The sequence below is a fragment of the Eurypyga helias genome, unplaced genomic scaffold (assembly GCF_000690775.1).
Source record: "Eurypyga helias isolate BGI_N326 unplaced genomic scaffold, ASM69077v1 scaffold1870, whole genome shotgun sequence".
Lineage (NCBI taxonomy): Eukaryota > Metazoa > Chordata > Aves > Eurypygiformes > Eurypygidae > Eurypyga > Eurypyga helias.
The window spans coordinates 27,927-42,660 of record NW_010223626.1 but is presented as its reverse complement, the minus strand read 5'-3'; the positions used below and the strand labels follow the sequence as shown (position 1 = coordinate 42,660).

Sequence of the window (14,734 nt, the reverse complement as noted above, 5' to 3'; positions counted from 1 at the left end):
TATGCCAACCCGCCCATGAAGCCCAGCTGTGCTTAGACACCCTTGAGTTATCAGCCTGCCTGGACATTGTTCAGCTGGCAGAAGAGCGAGCAGAAAACAAAACACTGAGCAGTGTAGCCATGCAGAAAGCAGCTATGGATCAGGCCCATTTTTTATGAAGTGCTTTGAGATCCTTAGGTGAGAGTGCAATATAAGTGCCAGATGTTATTATAAAGAGATGCAGTCCCATTACTTGTACATAGAGTTGTGCTGCCTGTTAATAGCACCATTATCCTAAGGCACGTGGTGCTATTAATGCATTTCACTACTTGGTGCTGAACCTGGGGACCATTATTTCCACTGGAAAGGTAAGGCCAGTTCACATGACATGATTTAAACCTCTACAGTGAAGCATGCATACGCTGCACCAGCTCGTAAATCTTAACAGGATGCTGTCAGCTAGAAAGGGACCAAAATTGAAACCATTTATCTGAACTCCCCACCTATCCACCTCTGTTCACCCACGCCAGGTTTGGAAAGAGGGATAAAATGATTCCAAATGCCCTCTGGGTTCATTAAACAGCAGCAAATCCCAGATCTAAAAGCGCTGCTGGTTTCATCCTGCTCTCCCTGAATGAATTAGTTCATTCAGGACACTTAGCGCTTCCTTGATTTCCCCCACACTGAGCAGAAATGCCATAGCAGGGACAAACTCACTACTTTCTTCCTTACTTGCTCCCACCTGGGTCAAAAGACAACCTGCCATCATCTCAATACTGAGGCTATAGGACCCGTAAGCTGCTCAGGTCACAGCCAACAGTAGGTAAGAGCTCCCCTGCACTGCAGCCCAGGCTTTAGGGCAGTAGAGATGCCCCCATCACATTTGGGAAGGAAAATGTGAATGGAGTAGTTACATTTGATCTCATACTTGCCTGAGCACTTCTCTTTGCTGGCCTACTGCTGTGGCCAACTAGCAATTTTATTTTTTTGTCACTTGATTTTCTCCTCAGCTGGGCATGTTTCTGGCAGCAGAAGTAGCAAGGCTGACCAACAGACACTAATAGGTGCAAGGCTACATCTGACATTCCTTCACAGACCAATGACAGACTTAAAACAGAACAAAACAAATTTTTTTAGGATACTCCACTACAGTAGTAACGTACATATAAAATAGATTTGCAGGGCAATAATCAGAGACTCTTGGCTTAGTAAAATATCTGGAATCTGATGCTAGAAACACACCAAAATTACTCTGACAGGACACTGCAGCTAATTCTGGGTCAGGGTGGTGGAAATTTCTTTGCTGATAGCAGAGTTAAAAATTATCATGGTAGCTTTAATACTAATCCTGAGCAACAAACTGCAATTTCCCAGGCCTCAACCATACTAAGAAGACTGCATGACAATGTGGTTTAAAGAAAAAACATCATTTGTTCTGACAACTCAGGTGTGTAACTCTTCCCACCTGCAGTGTCCTGTCTGTGGTAGGTCTCTACCACTTCTCAGGAGCTGCTCAGTTAGAAAAGGATGGTGAAGAAGCAATATTTGATGTTCACCAAATATCCAGCCCCTCTGAATTCCTTCTCATGGGCAACACAATCCAGTACTTCAGCTCAACACCCCCAAAAACTCTGCAACACCCTGAGAACTCTAAAAGGACTTTCTAGGTTTACAATGAGATATCTTCAGATATAGAGCCTTACAATTATCTTAGTTCAGAGTTTTTGTAACATTCTAGATGTCTTTCTTCTTGCTATACACACAGATAACACTGGGAAGACTGTCCCATTTTACTTCAAATACTGAAGAGGAGCAAAAATCACATATAACCAGAGCTGCACACATGCTGAATGTTAAGTCTCTGACAGAGAGCTAAAACTGCACCTCATGGCTAAGATTTCTCCTCAAATAACAGGAAAAAAAACCCCACTTTTTGAACAGAATTAGTCTTCACATAAAAAAAGAGAATGTTAAAAAATACATACACTGCTCAGAAAATAAGGTAAAGCTCATTTATGTCTCAAAATACGTGATTAGCCATCGTTAACCATTAATTCAGCTGCACTGCATTAGAACTGCTATTCAAAGTTGGAAAGCATTTAATATTATATATTGCCACTGCTCAGCCTAAATTGGTGGTGGTTTGGGTTTTTTTTTTACCCCCTTTAAATGTACACAATATTACAAATTTAATTTTAAGCTGTTTGAATCAGTCTGTAAAAAAGATTTGATTATACCTGAGTGTTCTGGCCCCAGTTTTTCCATATCTCAGTAATCTTGGCGGTAATTGGCTGATTAGCTCCCTCACACTCCATCTCTGCCTCAGTTTCCATGGTAATGTTACAGGAGCTATTATAGATGAGAACTTCATCTCTTTCCACTTTAGGGCTGAAACGAGAAGGGAGGTTAAATGGGGTGTCATCAATCTTAATGAAATGCAATTATTTTTACTCTTATTAATCATTGCAAGCCATTAGCTTGTGGCAACTCCTGGCTACCATTTGTCAAACTTTGCAAATTTCTGTAATTTTGTTTCCATTCTTTTATTGTTTATTTGTTTTTTTCCCCCCCTCTTTATCTGCACACACTTAGGATGAAAATACATGCAGTAAATATCTCTCAGTGATGCCTTTCTGCTTCCCCAAACTATTACAAATAGTAGCAAATGCCATTCCAGGACCAGGGTGGGAAGAGAAGTGCAGACAACAGCTAGGGAATCAGCAGTGTTAGGATCAAAGATGGACTCCTACATGGAGTAGGGTTTGTTCGTGTCTCCCCCCTCCCTATCCTACTCACACTTAGCAATAGGGAATGAATAACTTGCAACTCCCCTAGGGCAAGTGGAGAAATTGGAAAAACCACACAACTGGCTAACTGGTCCCTAATTCCAACTGTGAAAAAATGAGCTCATTTAGGGGTTCCAATTCCTGCTACCCAGCTGATTGCAATGATGCTTTGTTGCTAGCATTGGAACATTAACTTAGTAAATTAATTAAACTTACTTAACAGCCCAGACTAAGCAGATTCGATATATGTGCCAGTTATACTAACAGACAATTGTGCTAAAGCCTCCCCTTGCACAGGGGGAAGGAATAGAAAAGATGATGGGGAAGAAACATTTTTTTGCCTTGGTCTCGCTGCTGACAGCTGCTGGCTTTGGTAGCATTTTGTTATATGGAGCTGTAGGATCCAACATCTCTCAAAACGAGGGGAAAACTTCCCAATTTACTTCTACAGGCTTTGATCAGGCCAAGATAATCCAACATCACTTTTCATTCCTTCCCCAGCCATTGCTCCTTCTTCCTCTTCACCCCACCATCAAATACACACCTGCAGCTTTAGGAAGGGGAGCAGAAAGGAGAAGAGTTATAGTAACAGCAACGTAGTACAGAAATTATACCCGTTTTTTTGAATAGCTAAGAAAGGACAGAGTGCATGAAGTAGAGGATCAGATAGGGAGGACCAGGATTTTCAGAGGTCTTCAGGTCCCTGAAAGCCTCACCTAACAGGATTTTCTGAAGTGCCAAAGTTAGGAGCCTACGTTCTCCCAAAATCCACCCAATTGGCAAGGCACTACTCGGAGCCTGATGATGATGATCAGGATGATTTGATGAACCTGACGTTTTCAAACCTCACTGGATGTGGCAGCTCACTATACACACAAAGAGCTGCTCTGAGAGTGCATTGAGGGGGTATTTGTTTTGTTGCCCTTTTTCAGGGTTGAAGTGTTAAAGGAAGCAGCCACATTAGAGACTAGGGGGAAAAAAAAAAAAAAAGAACTTTCTGCAAGTAGCTGAACCTTTTTAACAGTGAATTTTTATTTCTATATTTAAATGAACCTTTCCCTCTGCTGTATCAATAATCAAAAGCCAGCCGTAGGGAACTACACTCGCTTTTGAAAGCAACACTTTGAGAACTGCTCTTGTCCTGTACAATAATTCAATGGACCGGGCTATCTCTCAAGACTGCGTGGTACTTTTTTTTAATGCTACAAGAAAAAGCTGCATCTTCCAACTAACCAAGTGTTTGAAAGGCAGAAGGGGGTTGTTGTTGGCGAGATACAAGGAATGGGCCCAATTTGCCAGGCACTAAAGTTAATACAAGGATCTCTGAGTGGTTGTCCACGTCTTTTCACAAAAAGTTAACAAGCTTTGCTTGTAGGCAAAGAACCAATTTCTCCCTGTCCTCTTGTAACTGCATCCCAAAACCCTGATGTTGGAAAACAGTTAACAAATTGCAGTGTTTAAAGGAAATGCAAGAAAAAGAAGGGGTGACTTGTTAAAGAGAATTCAGGGATGTATCTTAGTACCCATGTTGTTAATGGCAAGACTTCCACCTCTTCTAAGGAACATGCATTTGCCATTGTGTGTTCATAAAGTACAGGCTATAGTACAGATCAGAGTAGGGGAAGCTTTATTCAAACCACTGTAAAGCTAGTAACAATGAACAAGAGAGATTTAATGTGCAGTGAAGCCAGGAATGATTTCAATAGCTTTTTTCCCCATCCTGTGAAAAAAGTCTTAAGTCTTGAACATTTGCACAGAACTAAAATCCATATTATTACTGTTAATATTAGTTACTATTATTAATTATAGCAATCAATGTGTATTTCTTCAGGAATTCCCAAAATAGTTTTTTTCTACTTTGAATATTTTAATCTTTTGACACTTTCCTACAAATTCCATTAATATTTTGAAATTAAACATTTTTCTGAACTAAAATTTGCAACAACAAAAAAAATTCAAAAGCTCCAAAATAGGTAATTTGGTTGACTTTAAACTCTCTCTTCCTCTGCTTCTCCCCAGACTTTTCAGATCAGGAAACTCACCCGAAATCAAACAATCTTTGCCCCTGCTCCCCTTCAGCAAGACACAGTTTAGAAATAGAGTCACCAGGGAAAAACATCAGTCCTCTGGAAAATGCCTCAGCAGCCCAAGTTTTAATTTCTAACTAGTAGACAAGCATGAACACAACAGGGGGGGAAAGTTAATGACAATAACAAAGAGGTTGAAGAAATGGGAAGAATGGGAAAATAATAGGTAAGAAAAAGTTGATTGATTTGATTCAGAAATATCTCCCTGATAGGATTCCCTGAAGGAATAATAAACCCTGTCTCTGGGACATTCACAATTAAATTGGACAAAACCACAGTGAAAAACAATAAGGAAGCCATCAGCAAACGGACTGCATGACTCTTCCATCCACAGGATAAGCACAGACCCCCATCCTGGCTCACCCTGATGAGACCAGGGTGGAGCAGCAGTGGAATTGTATGAGCCCAAACCAAGGAAAAAAGCAAGAAGAAGAACAGTGATAGAAATAGACTCATTGTAGATGCATTTTTATCAGTAAAGAGCTGAGCACAACTTTTATACCCAGAGAACAGGAAGCAAAAAACCCAGAGAGGCAGATATTGGGGTACCCTGTTCCTCTTGAGTTTGTAGGTTACCTGCTTTGAGCTACACTGATTTGAGCAAAAGGAAAGCAAAGTTCAGCTAGAGAAGACAAGGCTTCTGGAGTTTCTTGTTGTGGAAAACAAAAACAAACAAAAATCATTCTGGGAGCAATAAATTATGAAATTACTTTAATTTCATGATAATTTTTTTCTCCCCTTTAGGTCTCCCTATGTCTGTCTCTCCCAACAAAACTGTCCTCCCCACCTCCTAGGATGCTATAGGAAATCATCAATGCACAGTGTGACTTTGGACGTGCTGGTTGGCCAGCTGCGTGTATCTGCCGTCTGCTCAGCAGTTTGCTGGCAAACAACAGATTATGGCGGAATTCTGTCCTTCCTTTTCCGCAGCAGGAAACGAACTTCTTCGACACAGATTTTCAAAAAAATGTCAAGAATTTCATAATTCTTAAGAAGGCCTTCCCTTATGAAACCCAGCTCAGATTAACCAGAGCTCAGGATCTGGTGGGGAGGAAATGACAGACTGATAGGCAGATGTTGCAACTGCTTAAACCTTTTTTTTTCTTCTTTAAACATGTTGTTTGGGGTTTTTTAAACAACTTTTAAAAATTGTGCAACTTGTGCCTTTCTGTCTTTGTTCAGTAAATGCCAGTTGCTTTTCTTCCCCCAGCACAGGGCATCCAGAACTCCCTCTGGTGACTCACACCAGCTGTGACATAAGGACCAGATAAGGATGAGGACTAAATCCCTGCAACTCCATTAAAATGCCTGGACTGTAACATCATGCAGCAGCCAGGAATGGGTTCACCATATACAGCAAATCATGCATTGCAGTGATATTCTAATTCTCTATTTGTTTAAGGTTTTGGGAAAGTTTTGTTCATCTGTTTATTCCTTAATTCAGACCTCTCTCTTACTCCTAGAAGTAAATGTTCTGCAGGCGTAAATCCGCACTGCTCCATTAAGGCATTAAAGGGTATCAATTTATATTCCTGGGCAACTTGGCCTTGGATTTGCAAAGCCTGAGCCTTGAGTAAGTGTCTGAGCACCCTTGCTGAGTAAATATTGCACAGCCTGCTGAATTTTCTCTGCCACTTCTTACTCATGAAACTGCTTGAAGAGAGGAAGAGGGAAAAAAAAAAAAAAGGAGGGAAAAAAAAATACTTCTGCTTTTCATAATGCCTAATCTTTTTCCCCATTGGCATCCACCAGATGTTGCTTTGGATCAGAAGATAAATATTAAAACCTAAGAAGGAACAAAGCAGGCTGTTTACGAGATGGATTTTTTGATGTCTTTCAAACACTTTAAAAAGACGGGAGGGAAGGAGGCGGGGGACTAGAGATGCTTTGATAGACACAAGGAATGAATTTCACAACCCAGCGGAGCTCTCTAGTGGTCTCAAGGCTAAATTGCTCTGTTGGCATCAACCTACGAATTAGAAATTTGCTCCTTCAGTCCCTCATTTGCAGGGGCCAATTCTACAGAAGGTGTAATATCTTCTGGGGGACACTGCTCATTGATGGACCCACTCTTTTGAAGAGACACAGCACTAACCTGGCAAAGAGTCCAGCAAAATGCCTCTGGGGTGGGTAGATGTCCCTCCAGTGACGCTGAGGTGGGCTGTCCTCACAGACGTACAGGTAAGACATAGATCCTCTCTGGCGATAGGAACCCACCGTGACCTGGACATCACATTCAATGAAGGTGGCTCTGTCTTCTTGGCAGTCAACAGAAGAATGTGTCAGGCCACAGAGAATGGCCAATGATGCTGCAAAGATAGGAGAGGGAAAAGAATAACTTAAGGCAGCCTACACATCACTGATGTTAAACAGATTTTAGCTACTGATGGTTGTCACTGTGGATTCCCAATTTTCCTGTCCCAACCTCCCTTTTAGTGCATCCTTTTTAATGGTATGTAGGTCTACATGGAGCTCCTTCACAGCAAGAATATAACCCCCTTTGTGTGTTGAGCATGAGGAAGGTCTTTGGGATCAAATTGCTCTTTCTGGGAGATGTGACAACTTAAGGTCTAACACAGCTTTGAAATCTAGCAGCAGGTTTTGTGAAAGCACTGTCACAGCTTGGAGGGCTCCTGGGGGACTTGTGTGAACAGGAACTCCCACCTTGCTTTGTACCAGAGTATGACTAGACACTTGGTCCGAGTTTGACTTCATGTATGTGGTAGAAAGTATAATGGGAGCAGCTGCTTTGCTTTGAGATGTGTTTAGGGAACAAGTGGTGTGAACACAAATTGGGTGTTCTAAATTTAAACCCTGAAAAAAAATGCTAAATAAAAAAAAAATGTGAACTGTCACGGAAGTTCAGAGCTGTTGAAATGTTTGGGTTTAACATTTTAAAAAGCAATCTTTTAAGCATTAAACCAAGCCAGAGATCAAAACTATTTCTTTTAAAACCCTGAGCATGTAAAGACTTTTGGAGAAATTTCATTAACCCTGAACTAACCAAACAGTTGTTATGAACTCCTGAAAAGGTCTGTGGACAGTATTACACACTGCATTGTAGTAGCCAAGAGTGTTCCTCAAGCAGCACAAGTGTAATTGATAGGAAATTATCAAGAAAGGGGTGTTTGTTTGTTTTTTTAAATTGCAGTTTGTTCAAAAGGCATCTTGTTTGTTGGGAAAGTGTCATTGTCACTGAATGTCTTAGCTCCTAAGCAATTCTGGAAATGGTTTTTTAAATGGTTAAAATATGAAAATGCTGTATTTCCTATGTTAAAATATTTAGTGCTTTTTGTTAAAAATTATTATTTCATATGGAGTATTTTTGAAAAGTTTATGACTTTAATGTTTAAGATATTTTTTGAAATATTAAAAAACAGCATTTCATCTGCTCTGAACTTCAGAGAAAGAGTTCACAATTTTTCTGTATTTTTCTTCTCTGGATTTAGAATTTTTAAAAAGTTACCCACATCTTCACACATTTTGCAACATGCTAAATCTCTTTCCTTCCCAAATCCAGTAGCAATACTCTCGTTCAGCATCCATTCAAACACAATCCCTGCCTTGAAGACCTACATATAAACATGAGAGAGACAAGTAGTAGACATAAAAACCTAAAGGAATGATGGCACCATGCCTATATTTTGCTTTTATTGTCCAGAAATTATGTCTAGAGCCACCTGAGGTGTCCTATAGTTCCCACAGAAGTCTTCTGTCTTCCTGGAGGCCAGGCTGCCACTCTAGGGGCATTTTAAGTGGCATTAGATGCCTGTGTTTTGGCATATCACTACCATTCAAGAGGACAAAATACTACCAAGAACATGCCTTTGCAACAACCTGCAGCAGAACAAATTCATAACAGGAATTCCTCCAAAGGAGATGGCGTATGAGCTTTGTTTCCAGCCAATGAGAGGCTGAGACCTTCTCAGGACTAGCAAAGATGAAGAACATCCAACCAGCAATGGCACTGCTCTTTCCTTCCTCCACAAACCCACAACTTTCCTGTGGACAGAAGAATTTCTTCCTCTTAACAGGGTATAACAGCTGCTTCTGCTTTATTATTCTATTCTACTAGTAACACGAAAGGTTGTGATAGCTCAGATGTGGTAATGGAGAATGTCCAGCTACCTTAAAGAAATAGCCACTTAGAGCAATATTAGCAAACTGAGTGGAATATTTTCAGGTGGAAGGGACTTACCACAATCATCTAATCCAGCTGTCTGACCACTTCAGGACTGACCAAAAGTTAAAGCATATAATTAAGAGCATTGTCCAAATGCCTATTAAACACTGCTAGGCATGAGACATCAACCACTACTCTAGGAATCCTGTTCCAATGTTTGATCACCCTCTGAGAGTGGGTGGTCAAAGAAAGATTAAATTCACATTCCACAGTTTAAGAAAAATCAGCTAGGTTGCTGAGCTAATAAAAGGAGACTTTGGGTTTCTTTTGTGGTCTTGGAAAGCACATAGCAGAGTTTTCCTAAGTGGAAAAAGAGTTGAACCCTATTTCAGGATGAATGTTAGAAATGATCCACATGGTGTTGGGACACAAATATTTTCCTCAATACTCTGCTTCTGTCAAAGAACTTGCCTGGCTAATGTAGGCCACAAGAAGGTGTTTCCTGCACAGCCCTTAGAGTTCAGCAGAAGAACAGCCTGTCACCCTTTGGATACCCCTGAAATGTTATGGGGAAATTGGCCATCTCTGACATGCTCCAGTGCCCTCATCTCAATGTTATCATGACTGTAGGAAGACCAGGCCTTGCATCCTACCAACTGCTGAAATAATTTTTAAATCAAACCAGGCCAACGAAGGCCTCATTTATGAAATCTAAGCTAAAGAACATGCTTACAAACTGATCAGTTGAAGAAATCCCAGAAAACCCTGCTTCATTTATACACCCCAGAATCACACTTAGGACTGCTTTCTGTCTCTCAGGTGGAAGGAGGGAGGTACCTCATTGCCACACTCTACAGCTACTGTCCATCCCACAGAGATACTACTCTTCAAGGAGGTGTCCATTTCTCGTTCCTTCCTTGGGGATCTCTGAGGTCCTCCTATTTCCCTGCTTCCAGAGGATTTTAATACTTCAGTTAGGACAAAGTCTTGACCTTTTATCCCCCTTCTGCTGACCATTAAACACAGATATCCCTTGTTATTATTTGATGCTCTTATCTCCAGCCACAAGGGTAAAATAATAAATAAAATCAACTAAAGATTGCAACACACTTAGTAGGTCTTAAAAGAATAGTCCGTTGGTTCTGGGACACAATACTTCTCCTTGTTTAATTGCTTAGTGTTCAAAGCCCAGAGTGAAGTTTCTTTATGCTTTATGTTCCCTACAAAGACAAAACCCGCTAATCACATGTAATACAATCCCATCATTGAGATGAATCCATTCATCCCATTACGGCTTCTCTTTTGAGATCAGACACAACGGCAGCCAAATCTCCGCATGTTGGTAATGGGTTAGGGACCGGCTGCCTCCAGCCCTGTCTTTAAGGGATACTCTGGCTTAAGCCAGGATCCTGGGATGCTCAGCACAAGGGTTTTGTTCTGGGTCACTGTTCAATAACAACTGCCGGACACGTGATGAGGCTAAAACCTACAGAAGTTCCAAGGGCAGCTGCAGACTGATTGAACAACTGCCCAAGGAGTCCCAGTGCCAAACCGCACGTCCCCAGTTATCCACCACCCACAAAACGGGGCTCAGAGCGTAACATTAACATGTGCTTAGCTGAGAAGACAAAGGTTAAAAAAATAAAATAAAGGGAGAGGTAAACAGAGATCTGCTAAGGCCATCAAGTCCAATCTCTGCGTATAAAGAATTGCTCCCTGGGAGACATTAATTTCACAAAGCTGAGTTTCAGAAGTCCCAAGAGGTGACTTTGCAAGCATCTATTGCACCGCCTGATAGATCTCACCATCAGAACGTTCCTGCCATGCAATCAACATGATTTTTTTTTCCCCTCAATTTCATTTCCGGATTTGAAGGACAGAAGGGACCATTTGGATCCTTTGGTTTGATCTCCAAAATAAACATCAGAGGCCCTTGCTTCTACGCAGGTTTCAATGATCACTACATAACCTCTGCATTTATGCAGCCAAATCACCCCATTTCCAAGGCTATAGTCCTCCTTGGTACAGCTGCACTGCTGCAACCAAAACTCATTCTTCTCGCTCTTCTTGCCCCATATGAAGAGCTCCACCGAGCCATGTCTCTCTTCCTTCTCAGCCAGCCTCATTTCATTTCTACCCTTGAATCTAAATGTTCTTCCCTAAACATATACTTTTACCAATGTAATTTGGCTAACGGTAGGTCCAGGACTCACTTCTATAGATCCCAAGATCAGTTACATCAAAGCCCTTAAAGCCAGGCCTGTTATTCCAAACATGCATCCAAGGATGCCCCATCCCTGGAAGTGTTCAAGGCCAGGCTGGATGAGGCTTGGAGCAACCTGGTCTAGTGGAAGGTGTCCCTGCCCATGGCAGGGGGGTTGGAACCAGATGGTCTTTAAGGTCCCTTCCAACCCCAACCATTCTGTGATTCTATGCTGATGCAACCAGGCAAATCAGACTCGGCTTTTTCCCTGATGGATCTTCTTATCAGTTCACCTTCTTTTAAAGGTGCCTTCTTTGCCCCCACCTCAATGTCAAACATACAATCTCAGGTACTGACTTACTGCAGAACTTACATATAGTACCTACACTAATATCACATAAGAATATTCAGTTATATTCTCACCTGCCTCAGGCTTCCTACCACTCTTCCCATCTTTCATAGAGGCACAATTCAATCCAACAGATATTTACCATGTGTTCTGTAAATTTAACCTGAGCTGAATAGAATCCACAGCTGTACTTGTGCTCATCAACATGCTGTGCTGCAACACAAGTGACAAAGCAGGAACAAGCAAAGATGAGAGCTCCCGGGATCAAGGCAGTTATTGCTTTACCAGACCTTTAAAGACTTGTGAGTTGGATTAGGGGTTTTGAGTTGGTTTTGTCTTTTCCTTGAAGGGAGGTTTTTTTGTTAATTTTATTTAATTTTGTTAATATTCTTATAATGTAAGGGTGAAATTCAAATTCTAGCTCTGTTCTGATTTGATTTTTCTGCAGCTTGCCAAAGACAACCGTTTTCATAGAAGAGGCTAGGCTTGCGTTCCTATTCCCTGTGCTCTGGATTGAGAACATTTCAGTACTTGGCACGCCCAGCTCTTGTTAATGATCAAACCAAACTGTGCTGCAACCATTCCTAAAGAAGACCCCTGGGCCAGGCTTGTGCATGAATCCTGCTGAGCCCAGCAGTTCCTCGTGCCTTAGAAAATGCCTGTTAAATGGGAAAGTCACATTTCCTACCTGCAGAGCCTTGCCCTACAGATTTGATCACATGAGCGAGCTAGATGGACCAGTTGTGGATTCCCACGTGAACATCTCTAATCTGAAGCAGGCCAGACACAACATGACCTAGTGTTGAAACCCCAGGGCAGCAAGCTGCCACCTGACATCCCAAAGTGCCAGAGGGGAGGAGTTTCCACTTCACAGCACAGCGTAACGGAAGAAATGCAGCTTGAAGTCTTCACTTCTCATCACCCGGTCCATGAGCAATGCCAGGAAATGTCAGAAACGCATCCAACCTGGCCGCACCAGCCTCTGCGCTGAAGGAGCCCCTTGGGCAACACAGACCTATCTCTCCTATCCCTTTCACTTATGGTCCCGCATCCCTGAAGTCGCTTCACCACCTCTCCCACGTGAACGAGGCTGTGAAAGAAAGGTCTGAGCACTGGATGTGCGAGTGCCAAGTGGCAAACTTCCCCGGGCAAACAGCAGCACGTAAACCACGAGACGGGACTGGAGTAACTGCACTTAATCCCACTTATGCCATAAATGTTGGGAGTGTGCAATCCCCTAAATATCAGGGGAAAGCCATCCAGAAAGCATCTTGCTCTATATACAGTCTCAGCAACGCCACATGTAGATGTTCACAGGCTGAATATGCTTGTCTCAGGGAGTACAAATAGCCTGGCAAACACATAGATTTATCAGCCAGTGAAGGATTCTTTTTTACTTTAAATGCAAAAAAAAAAAAAAACCCAGACAAAAAACCAACATTTTCTTGTAAATACTGCATAAACAAACATTTTTTGCAACTCGACTGGTGATTTTGCAAGGCTGCACACTACAAAATCCACAACAGAGGACAGAGGGGTTGTCTTGTAACTGGTCTCAAAGCAGCAACGCCTGGGTCCCTTTGGTCAGCCGGGCCGAGCATCCTTTGCATCCCCTCTGCAGACAGGCAACAGCAAGCGGGCAGCAATCAGCATTCCCTTGCTGACATCTAGTGTCGGGAAGAAGCATTGCGAGCTTGCCTGGAGGATGGTTTTCCCCAGGACCCCCCTGCCGCCTACCACTCAGTGAATTTTGACCGCATTTATTCATGTTTTCAGAGTCTGGATCAATTTAATTACATTTTATTCTGCTATTGTTCCTGCAATAATCAGACTTCCCTGTTTTGTGCTCTGTTTTGGTTTTTTCTGTTGTTTGTGGGTTTTTTGTTGTTTTTTTTTTAATAGCACTCCAACACCATGTCTTTTTTCTTGTTTAAAAGACAATATTAAGTAATTTTGTCCAGTGTTCTCAGATCCTATTTAAAACAAGGAAAACCGAGCCGTCACAATCTCTCAGTGTCTCCTGAGTGCTTGGGGTTGGGGTTTAAATCCCTTTTCTCCACTCCTGTCCACCACCTCCCTATTTTTCTTAGTATTCCTCATGGATGAGAAAAGGAACCATTCAAAATTACAAGGGCAAATTTAGTATTTTGGAATAACTGAGACTGAAGGGGACACCTGGATACCTCTTATCCCAACTCTTGCTCAAAGGAATGTTAAATTTCACAGTGGGCTGGTTTCTCAGCAGCTAATCTCATCTACTTCTGACAATTTTGGAGGATGGAGATTCCACACACCTTTGAGCAACTGCCCTGGATAGATACTCTCACTGGCAACTTTCTTCCAGGTCCACAAAGTAGAAGAGGCCATGGATCTTTGGTCACCTGTGTGACTGATATTTGAGTGGCCACAGAATGGCAAATATTTCTGAACTGTTTGCTACCAAGGGTTATGATACTGCAGCACCAAGGTGTGTGCTCTGTGCTTAGCATTTCTGGAATGTCATATGTCTCAAGGTGAGATTTAAAAGTCTTTAACCCTGCCTTTTGTAGATTTTAGGAGCCTAATTCTGTGCTGCCTGCAGGGGAGAGAGGAAATACGTCTTGTCCAAACAAACGCTCATTTGTAAGAGTTTCCTCCAAAACTGGGACAGGGTTACTTCTCTCTGAGAGCACTAGAGATAATGGCATCATTCCCTGCTGTGCTGCCTCTCTCCAGTTAAGGTGTATGCTCTGGCTGTGAGATGATCTCACATTCCTCTCAAGGAATTCAAATCCTCGTCTCCAGCCCCCCAAAGGTATGATCTGGCCAAAGTATGTCATTTGTTCACCCTCCCAGTCATTCACCCTTTTCTTTTTTTCCCCACTGAAGCTGTCCCACCATGCAGCCAAAATACAAGATGTAGGGATCCACGACATTTAGGGGAGCTGAACTCACGAGGGGTGTCACAACGGCCAGGAGGTGCTTGGGCTCCCAACCCTACAGCATGCACATTTTGTGTGACACCATTCTCCCAAGACATAGTTGCCACAAGGACCTGCTGTTGCTGTGCACACCTCATACACCTCACACACCTCATACACACCCCCCCCATGACACGCATGGCAGCTCTGGCTACAGACACATGGTGGATCTAATCCCAAACCCATGGCCACTGATACAAAAACTCTCCCTGACAGCAACTCTCTTTGGACTGAGCTCAACATGCAG

General features: G+C 42.2%; 1 protein-coding gene across 1 annotated transcript in view; it reads right to left on the bottom strand.

The window, feature by feature from the left end:
• Window positions 1-2,216: 2,216 nt before the first annotated feature.
• The window catches only part of LOC104505969 (fibrocystin-like), a gene marked incomplete at both ends in the record, with an annotated part of 40,245 nt that continues 27,727 nt past the window's right edge, over window positions 2,217-14,734 (bottom strand). Inside the window, 2 exons of the mRNA XM_010146786.1 lie at window positions 2,217-2,367; window positions 6,948-7,161. Of these exons, the coding sequence (XP_010145088.1) occupies window positions 2,217-2,367; window positions 6,948-7,161 (365 nt within the window). The remainder of the gene's footprint in view (window positions 2,368-6,947; window positions 7,162-14,734) is intronic.